Source organism: Littorina saxatilis, linkage group LG13 (assembly GCF_037325665.1).
Source record: "Littorina saxatilis isolate snail1 linkage group LG13, US_GU_Lsax_2.0, whole genome shotgun sequence".
NCBI classification, from domain to species: Eukaryota; Metazoa; Mollusca; class Gastropoda; order Littorinimorpha; family Littorinidae; genus Littorina; species Littorina saxatilis.
In genome coordinates, this window is record NC_090257.1 from 17,218,049 (window position 1) to 17,235,539 (window position 17,491).

Genomic DNA, 17,491 nt, shown 5'->3' on the forward strand with positions numbered 1-17,491 from the left:
TGATTTGTTTTGTTGGTGTTTTTTTCATTGTGTGTTGAAGTACTGTTTGTTTTTGACGAAGAGGAAGAGCGTTGGATTTGGGGATATGGGGAGGTGACAGAAATGGGAGGAGCTGTTGTGGAGCGAGACGGGTACGGGGGTGGGGTTTGAGACGTGGACGAGACTTGTTTACTTTTAGGATTGGTTCTGGGTTTAGGAACAAATAAAGTTGTTTTTTTGCCTCATGTCCTTCAATGACCTTGGTCTGCAAAATGATTCTTCGAAGAATTATCTGAAGTCTTTAAGTTGTCATTGTCTGAACGAGAAAAAAAAGTTGAATTTAAGTTATCTATTTATTTCACAGATAGGAGTTGAGGTTTTGTAAAGGCAATTTTCTTCGAGAATGAGCATTCATTCACCGAGTCTGTGTGAAAGATATTCTGAAGCAACTTGAATATTACCTTATTCCTTTTAGCTGAATGATGATAATTTCCCTTAGGAAAGAGATGATCAGCCATTTTGTGAAAGATTATGTTTTATTTCACTTGCATGTAATTGGAAAAACGGTGCTGATTGTGTTATTGACGCTGAACGGTTGCAATTTGATTTGTTAGTTAATTTTGTGGGTATGGGAAAATGGACTTCCAAAGGATGTGTAGGTTATAAGGTGTGGTGACATGTTTACACCTTTTCACATGTTAATATGGGTCGTTGTACAGAGAGAGAGAGAAAATGGTTATCTTGTTATTGTTAATCTTGTCCCAGCAATCGGCGTTTTGCAGTGTGCTTTAGAATAAACAGTTAATCGAGGAACAAAAACATTCACATTCATGATTTCCATAAAAGGTAAGTGGAAAAGATAGCTGTTTGATTTTTGTTATAGTAAGAGAGAAAAAGAAACCTAACAAATTGTGAATCAAAAATAAAAGAATGAACAATTCAAATGTTTAATCATCGACAAGTGAAGCATTCACTAGAGCTTAGACGTTGTAGTTTTTGAAGTGGAGAGACAGACAAATAATTAAGAGAAAACTAATAGAAAATGAGGACTTGGCTGAATGATGAGTTAGGTGTACTTAGCTTAGTTATGAGTTAGGCAAGTCCCAAGAGATCAATGTTCCAGGAGAACGTGTCAGAAGTGTTCCTCCCTTGTTCTTTGTGCAGTTTTTACTAGTCACGGAAATTATTTCCAAGTGAACTAAAAATTGGTTGATTTGATTCATCTTAAAAGTTGAATAGAAGATATACAGATGTATTCATGAGTATCCTATCAAATACAAAATATGCTAAAGGCTAGTCCGACTGGATTTTGAAGCAGGTCTGGTGATTACATGGTCAAGTTGTTTGCTGCCTATTATAGAATATTTGTAGTTCAGAAATTGTGTCTGAGTGATTTTATTATTCTCTAAGATTGTGTTTTCTTGTTTATAGAGTTAAAGTAGTTAGTCAGCTGCAATCTGTTTTAAATAATCATCTCCTCAGATAATTGTTGTACACACTTAAAAGATGGCTGATAAAGTTTTGTCTGTGCATATACCTGAGACAGAACTTACAGTGACAGAAACCAAAGGTAAACTGTTAGGTTACATTAGCAGTCAGGCTTTTTCTCTATTTAAAACTTGTTGGGCCATAAGTTCTTTACTCAGATGCTAAGGAAAGGTTCGGTGATAACTATGGTAGAAAACAGTGAGACACACCTGACTGTCGGACAACTTACAGGATAAGACCTTCTGTCTAAATGTGTTTGAGGAAGTTTAATAATGTGATGCGGCACAAGCACAGGCGCATTATTAACCCTGGCTCGGTCTTTAGATGAGCAGGAGAAATGTGATAAACTGCAATGTTTGTACTTTCTTTCAAAAGTCATTTCTATGTGTGCTTGTCAATCAGGTGAAAACCTCCAATAAACATTGCAAAACTTTCTTTAGAATAACTTTTAATCCTTTTTTTATGATTGCTGCTTAAATGACAAAAGTACGCTTCACATGAACACGCTATTTAAAGCCTAGCGATGCAAATTAATTAGTGTCAAGAAATGTGTACGCTGTTAATGTTTCTTATCTCGCACACTTTTTGACAAATGACTTTTGTTCAGAGTTGTAAACTAAGGAAAGAGGCATTGACTCCTAAGACGGTAAATGGTGTAGCTATAGGCTATTTACAGTAATATTTTATCACAGGAGGTGTGTATGATTTGATGGGTGCATAAATGTGACTGTATAAACCTGTTCTGTTGTATTTTTGTACATTGGGAAAAAAGCATTCTCTTTCTTTTTCTGTCTATCTCTCTGTGTCTGATAAGTGATATGTTTACACTGAGAAGCAACTGTGCATATAGTTTATGTATTTGTTTTTCCTCCTCCTTTTTGTGTGTTTCAGCTGGAGTTCATATGTGTATTTGTGATTGATTATCCTGAACAAAATCGTCTTTGAGCCTGTCACAAATTTACAAGAACTTTTGCTGTCTGTAAATTTTGAACAGTAAAGAATGATAAAAATTCATCACCATCTCATTTTTTTAATCTGCTGTATGAAAGCATCACACCTTTTATTTCTACGACGTTTTGCAAGTGTTCACTGTTTGTATAAATTCAGATTAACTCTTACTAGCTTTTTCCTGTTTATGTTTGTAAAGAAGAAGAAGGGAGGCCTGATAGGGTAAATATTGATGATTGTGCAAATATTCTGTCTTCTTTTCGTGTAACCTCCATGGGTTTGTGTAACCTCCATGGGTTTGTGAAAATCTGTCTTTCTCTGTTTCGCTCTCTGTCCTTTCGAAGCCCTTGAAGTCTTTGCATTGTATTTGCCTATATCTGTTAAGGCCTGAGACCCATGTGCGCTGACTTGTTTATTTTCTTGATTTTTGCTTGCCTGTCTATTGCGTAAATTACATTTGGTTTCATCTGGTTTGTGGCTCTCCCATTTTACAGTGAATGTGTATTTGTATATTTCTTACCGCATTCTTGTGAGTTGCAAATATTCTTACTTTGATTTTTTTTCTCTTAGTTTGTGCATTCAGGATTTGTATTGCTCCCCCTTTGGCTCCAGAATAATCAATATGATTATAACATACATCTTTCTTCACAGATCTGAATTTTATGTGTGTGTGTGTGTGTTACTATTTGCGTTGGGGTACGTGTATAACGTCTACACGTGTGTATGAATACATTCTTGTATCAGTGTTGGGGTATAACTCTAGTTTCACTTTCGGTAGTTAAGGGGTTATATGCAAAATAACATTGTGCTTGGTAAATCTAAATTAATATGCAGGCATGGTAAGATTGGATTTAATGCATTATGATGCTGTAAAATTTGTATTACACTTCGACTTACCACTTGAATCATCTGTAAAACTTGTGATTGTTTGAAAGTTCAGCTTGTGGAACACATGGCATTAGTTCAAAGTAAAATCAGGGGAACATCTGTCTGTTTTGTTGTGCTTTTGTTTGTTTATGTTTGTATAGAGAGAGTGGTTAAGCGTACACTTGTTCATACGGTTTTGCTTTTTATTGTGCGATTATTCAGACGGTGGTTATAAACCCTATCGCTACCCCCCACCACTTCCGTTTGCCCTCCCCCGGTAGCTGCAGGTATGACACTGCAAGAAAAGCCAGTGGTAGTATCATGCTGTGTTTATTCTGAAAAGTTTTGTGTGGGTTTCCATTGCAAACTAGCAACACAGAAGCTTCATACTGTTTTATTAATATTTTTGTCCCCACATGGTGTGTGCAAGTTTTATGTGTGCAAGAGCGTGATGTAACAAATGGAAGAAAAAATAACTTTCAGGTGGTGGTTAATGGTTGTGATTGAGTGACTAAAATTGATAATTTATACATAACTAGTACACTGAATGTGTTATGTCTGACAGTTAAAAAGTAATTAATATTTTGTTCCCCCGATTTGTTTTTCAGTTGTTCTTTGGTTGAGTCTGCGAAATGTATTTCAACAGTTTGTGTGTTGTTCTGTTGTTGTCTCAAATGGAAAAAAGCTTCTTTTGCTGGTGAATTTGTGCAAAGTTGCTGCTGTCTATGATTTTGTGTAAATGTTATATATATGAAAAGTGATTATGCTATAAAATATCTTTCTTCATATTACTGTAGTACTTTTTTCTCCATTTTCTTAAGCTGACAAGTGATACAATACGTATGCAACTTACACTATGTCAGAATGGACTTGAATACATTTTATGTTTAATGAAAAGATATTCATAAAAACACAAGCTGTATACATTTATTACATTTCAGAAAGAAAGAAAGCTTGTTTCAGTAACAAACCAAAACTTTTTTCTTATTCTGTTTCTCTTTCTTGACAGCATAACTTAACACCTATGTGTACAACTTCTCGGTTTTATTTATCATTTCTATTACTGAATAATTTGATTCTTTTTGTTTTACACCGTAACATGTATAATATATTAAGAGACACAACAAAAATGAGACATTGTCCACATCCATTCTTGTAGGTAGGTATATTACTCACCTGAATTTGTAAAGTTCTTGTACAATTTTAGCAAAACACATGCATAGCTGCAATTTGTCATATAGATTTGTGGCTTATGTCACCGATTCAGTACAGATTCATTGTGATGGGAGCATCATTATGGTGTACAATGATTGTGTGTTGTAATAAATGATGCAGTGTGTACATCAAATTCCCAGTATTGCTGTTCAGAGGTTGTGTGTGCATGGATGCTTGTGTGTGTGTTAGTGTAGCTTGTGTGTGTCACGGACAGATCTGTAAAAAATTGTAAAGGAGACTCTTTCGGCATCGTCATTAGATATAACGCCAAACAGGTATCATGTTCACCTTCTTCCAAAACTTACATTGCAACCAAACATGGGAAGATAACATCTATCTGTCTGTCAAACAACACTATGCTCAGAACCACAGGAGCTTGTATTTTTTTAAATACCTGGCTTGTCACTGAAAAATGTGTACCGTAGTCAAAGGTGTTAATACATAAACAGTTGAGTTCTCTCCCTTCCACTGATATCCTTATCTCCGGCTTGCATGCATAAATTTAATGCCAATCTTCAGTAAATAATACGGTCCTCAATCAGTATATGTATGCAATGAATTAAACATCTACGCTTTGCTGTGGCAAGTCTTGCAAGGTTACATTGACCAAAATCAAGCCTCGGCAAATACACGCACACACTCATACAAAACAAAAGCAAAGCTCAACTTAAAATCAAGTTTGTATTTTTTTGTTTACGCCACTGCCATTTGAACAGAGAAGTCTCATCGCATATTCATAATTCACTTGTCCATAAAAACAATACTCACTATGGGTGACAAACCTAAATAAAAATGATCAGCAACTCACGTGACAACAATGTGTTTCCACATATAAAGACTGAAAGTCTCAATTCTCTTCAAAAGTGCACAAGCATCTCTCTTGTGCGTCTTGCAAGCACATTGCTTCACCAAATGTGGTACTTTTATACACATTCTCACGTTCTATATAATAAAAGCATCATTTTCACACAACTTTTTGTCATCTTGCACATTAGCCAACAACAAAAGGCATACATGCATACTTGCCTCTCAACCCATTCAATTTTTACAGAATTTACCCAAAACATACCCATGCCACAATTCTTTGTGACGCCAAAAATACACACGTTTACACACTTCTAAGCAAGTACCCAAGCTACAAAACAGCTTGTAAAGACGTAAGTTTTGCATTCATGACATACTCGGTTAAGCGCGCTTACATCTCAGTCCACAAACAATCATGTCATTAAAAAGATACCTTCCTTCTCGAATAGGGGTTATTCTCCAGAGCTGTGCACCATTTTGTGACATGCATTCTGTCCTTTAAATGATTTGTTTGTTTGCTTGCTTAACGCCCAGCCGACCACAAAGGGCCATATCAGGGCGGTGCTGCTTTGACATTTAACGTGCGCCACACACAAGACAGAAGTCGCAGCACAGGCTTCATGTCTCACCCAGTCACATTATTCTGACACCGGACCAACCAGACCTAGCACTAACCCCATAATGCCAGACACCAGGCGGAGCAGCCACTAGATTGCCAATTTTAAAGTCTTAGGTATGACCCGGCCGGGGTTCGAACCCACGACCTCCCGATCACGGGGCGGACGCCTTACCACCGTGCCGGTTCCTTTAAATGATTATAACGTATATTAAATGGTAACTAGAATGTACTCTCTATATTTTTTTTCATTAATACTCCAGTTAGATGATACATATATATATATATATTCAACAAAAAACATGTGCTTGTATACATTTTGGTCTTTTTTTTTTCAATTGTTAGTTCTTAAATCCATGTCTAATCCTCTGGTTTCCATGTTACACGAGTGATGTACTTTGTTTTGCTTGCAATTTACTGAATGTAAACAAAGAAAATGTGCAGGTATTTCTAATTCTTCTTCTGCAGGCCAAGGAGTGGCCGAGTGGTAACGCACTTGCGCTCGGAAGCGAGAGGTTGCGTGTTCGACCCTGGGTCAGGCCGCAATTTTCTCCCCCCTTTCCTAACCTAGTGCTAGTCTTTCGGATGAGACGAAAAACCGAGGTCCCTTCGTGTACACTACATTGGGATGTGCACGTTAAAGATCCCACAATTGACAAAAGGGTCTTTCCTGGCAAAATTGTATAGGCATAGATAAAAATGTCCACCAAATACCCGTTTGACTTGGAATAATAGGCCGTGAAAGGTGAATGTTCGCCTAATAGGCTTGAAGTTTGCTGGTCGATGTGAATGCGTTATATATTGTGTGTAAAAAATGTCTGTTTGTCTGTCTGTCTGTAAAAAATTCCATTTCAAACAGCAGAAATTAATATGTAAAGCGCGGAGAGCACGGTTGTGGTTCGCGCTATATAAGCTCCCCATAATAATAATAATAATATTATATGGACCAAGTATTTATTCATGAAATCAATTTTTATGGTTAAAATGTCTCCGTCAAATAAAGAAATATCACTTTCGTACCATGGTTTCCACTAGTGCACAGCTCTGGAGAATAACCCATGAACAATCGGCGCTCACAACCACGTATTTGTCCAGGCTTTTACATAGAATTAAAATAAGACTTGAAGTCATTGAAAGCATCCTTCCCCTTGAACTAATACTTCTTCTTCTTCTGCGTTCGTGGGCTGAAACTCCCACGTACACTACGGTTTTTTTGCAAGAGTGGAATTTTACGTGTATGACCGTTTTTACCTCGCCATTTAGGCAGCCATACGCCGCTTTCGGGGGAAGCATGCTGGGCATTTTTGTGTTTCTATAACCCACTGAACTCTGATATGGATTACAGGATCTTTTTCGTGCGCACTTGGTCTTGTGCTTGCGTGTACACACGGGGGGTGTTCGGACACCGAGGAGAGTCTGCACAAAGTTGACTCTGAGAAATAAATCTCTCGCCGAACGTGGGGATGAACTCATGCTGACAGCGGCCAACTGGATACAAATCCAGCGCGCTACCGACTGAGCTACATCCCCGCCCTGAACTAATACAAAACCCCAATGGCCTGGCTTCTTTCTGAGCAGATTGGGATTTTGTTTTTGTGTGTGCGCTGACTTCATTTGGCAGATTGAAACAGGTGTCACTGACAGTGCCAGTTATGACATCAATTGTGCACACACACAAATGCCCCTTGAGAGCAGACTAGACAGGATGTAGAGTTTTGCTATGCGTCCAAGTGGAAGGATGCTCTTCATAATCACGTAGAAGCCTGGACGGAAGTATTGTAGCAAGATGTTTAACGCTGGAAGAACGGGGTACGGCCTCTTCAAGCCAGCTCCAAACTCACACAGGTACACCTCTATACAGCGGACGCATCTTTGTACTCTGCCGCTGTATCATATTCTTATCAGGCTCTCACAGACCGAAATGTTTTTCTTCTTTCCAGTTCAATACGTTCATTCCTGTAGTTCAGCTTTCGTTCTCAATCAATGTTGTCTTCTACTTATAATTTAAACACTTTCTCACAGATAGAAACAAATATAATGTGACGTGATAGCTGTCTAAAGATTAAAGAAGCTTTAAAGGATAGCAATAAGCAGAAAAAACACACACATGCACGCACAGTGACACTCAGTACACACGCACGCACACATACTCACGCACACAGTGACACACACACACACACACTCACCCATAGTGACACACCCATGCATGCACACACACACACACACACACACACACACACACACACACACACACACACACACACACACACACACACACACACACAAACGCCTTCTCTCTCTCTCTCTGACTTGCACACATCTTCTCTCTTCTTTCTGTGTCGCGCCAATGTACAAATTCTCTTTAGTTACACCGACGCCTTGTCTAGTCATGATTCACACATATCCCACACAGAAAGCAACATTGTGCAAAGGTCTTCACTGTGGGTGTCACAGTGGGAACTAGGGGCCAAATAACGAGCAGTGCGCTCATAAAGCTTTCTCATCTCTAAGTACCGTATTTATAATTCTATCGCTCAAATGATTCAAAGCAATGACTACCCAAGTTAAAAATAGCAGAGATCATAATGAAATGTACCACCAAACGTCCTGTCCACACCCACCCACAGTAGCTGCCAGAGTAGAGTTTTAAGCCAAATCATATGACACCACATCGCAGTTCGCACAGTCACACACAAAGCGGACACACAAAAGGACACAAAGACAACAGAGCAAAAATAAAAACACCAAAAGTTTTCTCTGCTGGGGAACAAAGACACTATCCAGAATTAGCCCCGGGTGAGGTTCACCGTCACACTGACTGAATCTCAAATGTTCGCTCTTCTTTCATTATGGGACGTCGCTTCCACGGAGCTAATTCGGGAGTATGCCGGAACAAAATCTGAAGTGACGTTTCCAACGTGACTCACAACCATAACAGTGTCCAAGTCTTTGGTTGGTGGTATCCAATTTGTGCACAGCTTTCTGTCCATCTCAGCTACTGAAGAAACTCCACACAAATGTTCACCACTGATGCTGTCAGTGTCACTGTCAGTCTCTGGGTGTGCGGTCCTTCCTTTGAACATCACACACACAATTCTGGAAAGAACTGAATTTGTTACGTTTTAGCACATGTGTTATAATGTCTGTCTGTTTCTCCAAACACTACTGCATTGCAATTTCTCAGCTCATTTTGTCCAAATCTTGACCAGCTCATGGTGGTTGTTTTGGCAAAGAAACTGTTTGTTTCAGCACTGGAGTGGAAAAGTTTTTTGTCCAGGGTTCAAGACAATCACGTCTTGGTGGAAATGAAACGAACTGATACAGTTCTTTCTTCAGGGATATCTTCAGCTTCTGATGAAATATGTATTGACGGTCCTCTCTAGGTAAATATGTCTGCTTTCTTGCCTCCACTTAAATTGATGACCAAGTCAAAGGTTCTCCACAAAAAGGTTAGCGTCTTCATCTGTCGTAGACTCAAACCCGGCTATGTCAAAACCTGTTCAGACATTCATCAAGAAAGTCTGTCTTTTAGAAAATAAAAATAATATAAAAATTAAGAATTCTTTTTTCTGAAAGTTTTCTATTCTTGATGGTGTATGTCCATACCTATCAAAGCTCTGTGCACTTTTGAGCCAAGCAGGAATCATACCTCCTGCCTACAATAGATAAATCAAAATGCTGATCTTGATTAATTCAACCTAACAGAAAAGAAAAAAAAATTGAAAAAAAATAGTGCAACTGACCAACAATCAAAGCATTGTAATACAATAACTTTGCCAGCTAGGGCTAGGCAAAAAAACATTGTCTGCTGTTTCACTACATAGTAAAGTCCCTCTACATGCCAACATCATAAATCTAAACAAAATCTCTTCTTGATGTGAAGAGACAAAAAAAAGAAGCCAAGGTAATGACAATAACTTGCACGTGCGCTAAGCCTTTAGAAAACTAGAACCAAACTGTAAACACCCTAGAACTATTATCTCTGCATTCAATCTTTTGTTTTTAATGCTATAACGAAAAAATTTCACGAAGCTTCTACCACTCGCAAATGCTTGAAGTTGAAGCCATCAATGTGTCATGATGTTTGGATAGTTAATAGACTTTGTACTTTCCGAACAGCCTTGTGTCACTTAAAGCACAGAACTAAAAAGGCCAGACCCACAAAAGCTATGTACTGCCCCAGCCACACCAGAACAGAGCTGCACGAGCCCACAGTGCACCTCACACTCAATCTTAACCGCCCTACCACTGTTTCACTGCCCACATCTCCCGTCCCGTTCAACTGCTGTGTCACAATCAGAGTTTGAGCAAAACCTTTTAAAAATGTCAAGGTCAACCCAAGTTATCTAGATCACTCATAAAACCATGAACTTTCCAAAGTCCTAGCCCAAACCTCTGAAAGTCCTGCTCATAAAAATAATCTTGCTCTCTGTCAAGGTCACACTTCTTGTGCTTTCAAGCTCAAACTTGTTGGCTGGCGGAGAATGGGGGTTGAGCTGGCTTAAGAAGATCAGCAGCCGTTGTACCTGAAGTAAGGCATAGGCGACGCATCGTTGTCCATGATTCAGTCACACTTCATCTCTTCCCCGCTCTACTTCCTCAGATCTAACACAAACACCTGCAAACACAACACAGCCACTGTCATTGTAAATATATCAATACACAGAGGTGCATAAACACAGACACATCCACACACGCACACACATAGTGACATACACAGCCACACACACACACACATTAACACTCACATAAGGTAACACTGACACACACGCACACAGGTACCGCCTTTCTTAAGCTTGTGGTATCATAAGGGCACTTGCTCTGACGAGTCTGACTGCTGCTATATGATTGTATCAGCATCAGGCAAAAGGAGAAAAGGAATTGGGAAAACGGGAGAGGGAAGGGACAGAGAGAGAAAAAAAAACAAGTCGCGTAAGGCGAAAATACAACATTTAGTCAAGCTGTCGAACTCACAGAATGAAACTGAACGCAATGCAATTTTTCAGCAAGACCGTATACTCGTAGCATCGTAAGTCCACCGCTCGTAGCAAAGGCAGTGAAATTGACAAGAAGAGCGGGGTAGTAGTTGCGCTGAGAAGGATAGCACGCTTTTCTGTACCTCTCTTCGTTTTAACTTTCTGAGCGTGTTTTTAATCCAAACATATCTATATGTTTTTGGAATCAGGAACCGACAAGGAATAAGATGACTGTTTTTAAATTGATTTCGAAAATTTGATTTTGATCATAATTTTTATATTTTTAATGTTCAGAGCTTGTTTTTAATCCAAATATAACATATTTATATGTTTTTGGAATCAGAAAATGATGAAGAAGAAGATGAACGTAAATTTGGATCGTTTTATAAAAAAAATATTTTTTTTACAATTTTCAGATTTTTAATGACCAAAGTCATTAATTAATTTTTAAGCCACCAAGCTGAAATGCAATACCGAAGTCCGGCCTTCGTCGAAGATTTCTTGGCCAAAATTTCAATCAATTTGATCGAAAAATGAGGGTGTGACAGTGCCGCCTCAACTTTTACAAAAAGCCGGATATGACGTCATCAAAGGTATTTATCGAAAAAGAGAAAAAAATGTCCGGGGATATAATTCCCAGGAACTCTCATATAAAATTTCATAAAGATCGGTCCAGTAGTTTGGTCTGAATCGCTCTACACACACACACACGCACAGACAGACAGACACACACACTCACACACACATACACCACGACCCTCGTCTCGATTCCCCCTCTATGTTAAAACATTTAGTCAAAACTTGACCTAATGTAAAAAGACAGAGAGAGTACAGGAAAGCAGGCAGAAAGTAAGAGAAACAGAACTTACTGAACCGTCCGACGCGCTGGCACCAACTTTGTCCCCCCGGTGGTTCCAGCAGACCTCAAAGATCCCCCCTGTTCCCTTGTAGCTGTGCACCAGTGACCCAGACTGAAACACAACCAGTACATCATCAAAATAAATGATGCTGATTACTTAAACATCCACAAACATAGATTTAAGAGACAAAATCCGTAGTTATATGCTAATATAGTGCAGACAGGTTCAGTTTTTCTGTATTTATTTTTTCACTTAAACAGTTTTGATTTCTTTTTTTGTTTCGGCATGACGAAAAACTGTAAATAGCGGCGACTTTTGCTTTGTCCTGGTGACCTGCTCTCATTTCGTCGCTTCTTACGAGATTAAAAATGGCGCTAGCAACATGTTAATCACAATACTGGGTTTATCGAGACTACGCGTCACGTGACATGCCACGAGAGGTGCAAAACAGGTGTGTCAAAATACTGGATCGGCTTCGGGATACGCTTGTGAAGGAAAGTAGTTTAGGAATTTTTATCGTTGTATTCTTATTCCTCTGTCTGTACTGATCGAATTTGAGACAATCAAGCGTACAAAATACAGCGAAATGGTATGGGTTCCCAGGTCTGTATTCCACTCAAGAGTTTGAAAGGGTGAATAGTACAAAAAACTTTTTTTTAAATTCTCACCTGAACATTCCAGATGTGAACACATTTATCAAAGGAGCCGCTGGCCAGGTATTTTCCGTCAGGACTGAAGGCCACACTGTAGACGGGCTCGTGGTGCTTGGTCAGTGTGTGCAGGCACGTCCCCCGCTCAACCTCCCACAGTCGCACTGTTGAGTCAAACGACGCACTGAAAGCAAAAAATACAAATCAGAAAAGGGATTCTGAAAAAGGGAAAAAGGAGGTACATGTAATAACGCTGAGCAGAAAATGTAGGGACCTATTTATTATATATACATAGTGTTAAAATATTATTCATCTCAAGAATGGCTCTGGCAGCCCCTCTGTTTCCCGGATCCTGCAATTTCATCGTCGCATTTACCACATGTGTTATCACATGATAACCACAAAGATTACATCATAGCACAAGGATAGGGCAGAACTGGGTAATGTTGATCTTTAGCGTAGTAAATTCAGAGCGCACAATCCAGAGGCATTATTGATATATTTTTGTTACAAGTCCCTTTAATCAAACCAAAGAATAGTTATGGTGAAATTAATTGACGGATTGAGCTCCAAACTTCAGCATAAATAATTATTTTGGTCATTTGATCAAGGAAAATGACTTCCATCGGAGAGAAAACTTATGCATAATATCGACAGAGTTGACTCCCTTCCTTAAAAAATAAATGCACCAAAATGTTTGCGCCGATGTTTTCCTTCTAAAACCCATGTAAATGAAAGGCATCTGTACAGTTCACTCCGTAATTTCAAAGGTATCTCAAATGACTTGTTATACTCACAAGAGCAGGTTCTCCAAAATTAGAGGCATTGCAGTAGAAAACCATTCCTGAATTTACAACGCTAAACGCTACAGAAGTGTCCCCAAATCCCATAGTGTAAACTGGGCATTGCTTGATTGTGTCTGACAACGTCATTCGAGTAGCACAGCTAGCCAAGGAGCAGAGCAGCCTACCTGGCGAGTATGAGCGGAGCGTTGGGGTTGTTGGTACCGGGCCCCGTGGGACTCCACTTGATGGTGTAGATTTCCTTGTTGTGGGCTTGCAGGTCGTGAACACACGAGTTTTTACTCATACTCCATATCTGAAACAACACACCCACATTATTTTCACATACTGGTGGCCGGTTTATTATATAAACGGGCCTCGACAGAGCCAATGAAGGGGGATATCAACTTGTAGATAATATACCTGTGTTAAAAGTGAATCAAGAAATGTGCTCAGGAATAAGAAAACACATGTTCAGAGTTGTCTTTCTTGAGAAGGGTGGCATTTTATGAATGGGTTTGCATAGCCAAGGCAGTTAACTCTTCTTCATGTTGATATATTCTGTTTCTTCTGCTTTACCCTTTTCTTTCATCTGGTATATTCTTTATATATTCCCTTTTACCTCCTTTTTATCCATCTTTTTATATTTAGTCAAGTTTTGACTAAATATTTTAACATCGAGGGGGAATCGAAACGAGGGTTGTGGTGTATGTGCGTGTGTCTGTGTGTCTGTGTGTGTGTGTGTGTGTGTGTGTGTGTAGAGCGATTCAGACTAAACTACTGGACCGATCTTTATGAAATTTGACATGAGAGTTCCTGGGTATGAAATCCCCGAACGTTTTTTTCATTTTTTTGATAAATGTCTTTGATGACGTCATATCCGGCTTTTCGTGAAAGTTGAGGCGGCACTGTCACGCCCTCATTTTTCAACCAAATTGGTTGAAATTTTGGTCAAGTAATCTTCGACGAAGCCCGGACTTCGGTATTGCATTTCAGCTTGGTGGCTTAAAAATTAATTAATGACTTTGGTCATTAAAAATCTGAAAATTGTAAAAAAAAATAAAAATTTATAAAACGATCCAAATGTACGTTTATCTTATTCTCCATCATTTGCTGATTCCAAAAACATATAAATATGTTATATTCGGATTAAAAACAAGCTCTGAAAATTAAATATATAAAAATTATTATCAAAATTAAATTGTCCAAATCAATTTAAAAACACTTTCATATTATTCCTTGTCGGTTCCTGATTCCAAAAACATATAGATATGATATGTTTGGATTAAAACCACGCTCAGAAAGTTAAAACAAAGAGAGGTACAGAAAAGCGTGCTATCCTTCTTAGCGCAACTACTACCCCGCTCTTCTTGTCAATTTCACTGCCTTTGCCATGAGCGGTGGACTGACGATGCTACGAGTATACGGTCTTGCTGAAAAATGGCATTGCGTTCAGTTTCATTCTGTGAGTTCGACAGCTACTTGACTAAATATTGTATTTTCGCCTTACGCGACTTGTTTTTAATTTCTAAATTATCTATTTTATTTTATTTGCTCTTTTATATTTTCATATGATAATTGTGTGAATGGTGCTATACTGAATGAAAGAGTGTGACATGAAGTTCTTGTACATCATTGTAAAGAGTGTGAATGACGTTTTAGTTTAGATGTCAAGCGCTTAGAGCAAGCCTTTTTAACGAAAGTTTTTGATTTAGCGCTATATAAATGTTCTTCTTCTTCTTATTATTATTATATGGGGTGGGTCATAGTTCAGGTACCGTACTTTCCGGGTGACAAGGCGCTTTGTTATCTAAGACACACCCCCTTCTTTTAAAAAAAATTGTAATCCAGTCACCCATTGGACGCAGGGGGCCGATAGGGCGCACCAAAATGACCCAGTTTTTGCCATGAGAGGTGGTTCCCCTGTCATATCTGAGAGAGGAAACACTTCCTGCACCGGGGTCAGTGACCGGTCAGTGACCGACTTTAACTGAGTGAAAATATGTGTGCTCTGTGTGTGCGGCCAGATCAAAGGCATTGTGATAGCTGGGTGGCCTTGTTAAAAGACACGACCTTCTTCCCAGGGGTCAATGACCCAGTTTTTGCCATGAGAGGTGGTTCCCCTGTCATATCTGAGAGAGGAAACACTTCCTGCATCGGGGTCAGTGACCGAGTTTAACAGAGTGGAAATCTATGTGTGCGGCTAGATCAAAGGCAGGGCAGTACCTAGTAGCTGAAACATGCATTATCACAAGTTGTTTGACTGGTACTCAAGCGGTCTCTTTGATTTTTTTCGTATTTCATACACGGATTAGGCGCTTCGTGTTATACAAGACGCAGGGGTCGAACTCGAGGAAAAAAGTCGCGCCTTATGACCCGGAAAGTACGGTATATTCTTTATTCCAAATGGGCTGATTTACTTTCTTTTCTCTTCTTTGTTCTTTTTTTTATTTTTAAATGGGGTGCGTCATAGTTCTGAACTTGACCTCAAACCTACAGGAACAAGGACACTCACCTTGAGTGTCATGTCATCGGAGCAGGAAGCCAGCAGATTCCCTTGTGGATCCCACTTGATAGCGTTCACCTCATTCTGCAGCATATCATACAGTACATGTTGAACAGAGCTGGCACAAGCATAATAGTAAATTGCCAATCAAATACAGTACATGTTGAACAGAGCTGGCACAAGCATAATAGTAAATTGCCAATCAAATACAGTACATGTTGAACAGAGCTGGCACAAGCATAATAGTAAATTGCCAATCAAATACAGTACATGTTGAACAGAGCTGGCACAAGCATAATAGTAAATTGCCAATCAAATACAGTACATGTTGAACAGAGCTGGCACAAGCATAACAGTAAATTGCCACTTGATAGCGTTCACCTCATTCTGCAGCATATCATACAGTACTTGTTGAACAGAGCTGGCACAAGCATAACAGTAAATTGCCACTTGATAGCGTTCACCTCATTCTGCAGCATATCATACTGTACATGTTGAACAGAGCTGGCACAAGCATAACAGTAAATTGCCACTTGATAGCGTTCACCTCATTCTGCAGCATATCATACAGTACATGTTGAACAGAGCTGGCACAAGCATAACAGTAAATTGCCACTTGATAGCGTTCACCTCATTCTGCAGCATATCATACAGTACATGTTGAACAGAGCTGGCACAAGCATAATAGTAAATTGCCAATCAAATACAGTACATGTTGAACAGAGCTGGCACAAGCATAATAGTAAATTGCCAATCAAATACAGTGGACCCCCGACCAATCTAATAAGACTCCCTCCCTTTTGTTTGTTTGTTTGTTTGTTTGCTTAACGCCCAGCCGACCACGAAGGGCCATATCAGGGCGGTGCTGCTTTGACATATTATAACGTGCGCCACACACAAGACAGAAGTCGCAGCACAGGCTTTATGTCTCCTCACCCAGTCACATTATTCTGACACCGGACCAACCAGTCCTAGCACTAACCCCATAATGCCAGACGCCAGGCGGAGCAGCCACTGGATTGCCAATTTTAAAGTCTTAGGTATGACCCGGCCGGGGTTCGAACCCACGACATCACGGAGCGGACGCCTTGCCACTAGGCCAACCGTGCCGGTTCTCCCTCCCTTTTGATACCCCGCTTTCTCAGATTTTCTGTTTATAACCTCTTTAAATGAACCCCCATTTTGAAAATCCCTCTTTTCAAAGGCTGAATGATGTCAGATTTTCTGTTTATAACCTCTGTAAATGTACCCCCATTTTGAAAATCCATCTTTTCAAAGGCTGAATGATCTCAGCATTATGGAGGTCTTATAATGAGGATTCCGTTATAGCAAACCTTTCACAACTGAAATAATGTTCCACACATTCTTCAAAGTAGTGCTGTTTAGAGGTTAGAAGGCTAGCAAATTCATATAAAAGTAGTAAAAGACCATTCAAGAAACAAAGAAGTACAGACAGAAACAGGAGAATATAAAGGAAACAACCCCAAACCCACAGGGAACCAGAAGCATATTGTCAATAACAAAGACGCATGGTTCCGGTTTACCCATCTGTACCACACGATGTTTCACTGATCGACAACAGTACACTGACAACTTGAAATTCTTCTCGGGAATGTTTTTCAGCTTTACAAATGTCAATAGCATACCCTTTTCTGCTAACTTCCCGATGAAACAGGACTAAACCAATTATTTTCTGTCCCTAACCACAAAATGCCCAAAGTCGAAAGATGTAGTAGAAACAGGGGAGTAAAACGGAACAGCAGTTTTTGTGTGCCTGTGTGAGCTAAGTTGCCGACTGAC

At 39.4% G+C, this 17,491-nt stretch overlaps 1 protein-coding gene across 2 annotated transcripts in view; it reads right to left on the reverse strand.

The window, feature by feature from the left end:
* Positions 1-5,164: 5,164 nt before the first annotated feature.
* The window catches only part of LOC138983739 (F-box-like/WD repeat-containing protein TBL1XR1), a 58,099-nt gene continuing 45,772 nt past the window's right edge, over positions 5,165-17,491 (reverse strand). Inside the window, exons 12-17 of one of the 2 annotated variants that reach the window (XR_011461245.1) lie at positions 15,701-15,775; positions 13,374-13,501; positions 12,422-12,587; positions 11,763-11,864; positions 10,444-10,535; positions 5,165-9,413 (exon numbers count right to left, since the gene is read on the reverse strand). Coding sequence is in view for 1 of the 2 variants with exons in the window: in XM_070357046.1 (XP_070213147.1) it covers positions 10,509-10,535; positions 11,763-11,864; positions 12,422-12,587; positions 13,374-13,501; positions 15,701-15,775 (498 nt within the window). In the remaining variant the exon portion in view is untranslated. Of the gene's footprint in view, positions 10,536-11,762; positions 11,865-12,421; positions 12,588-13,373; positions 13,502-15,700; positions 15,776-17,491 lie in introns of both variants that reach the window. The other variant, XM_070357046.1, reaches the window with a different exon arrangement.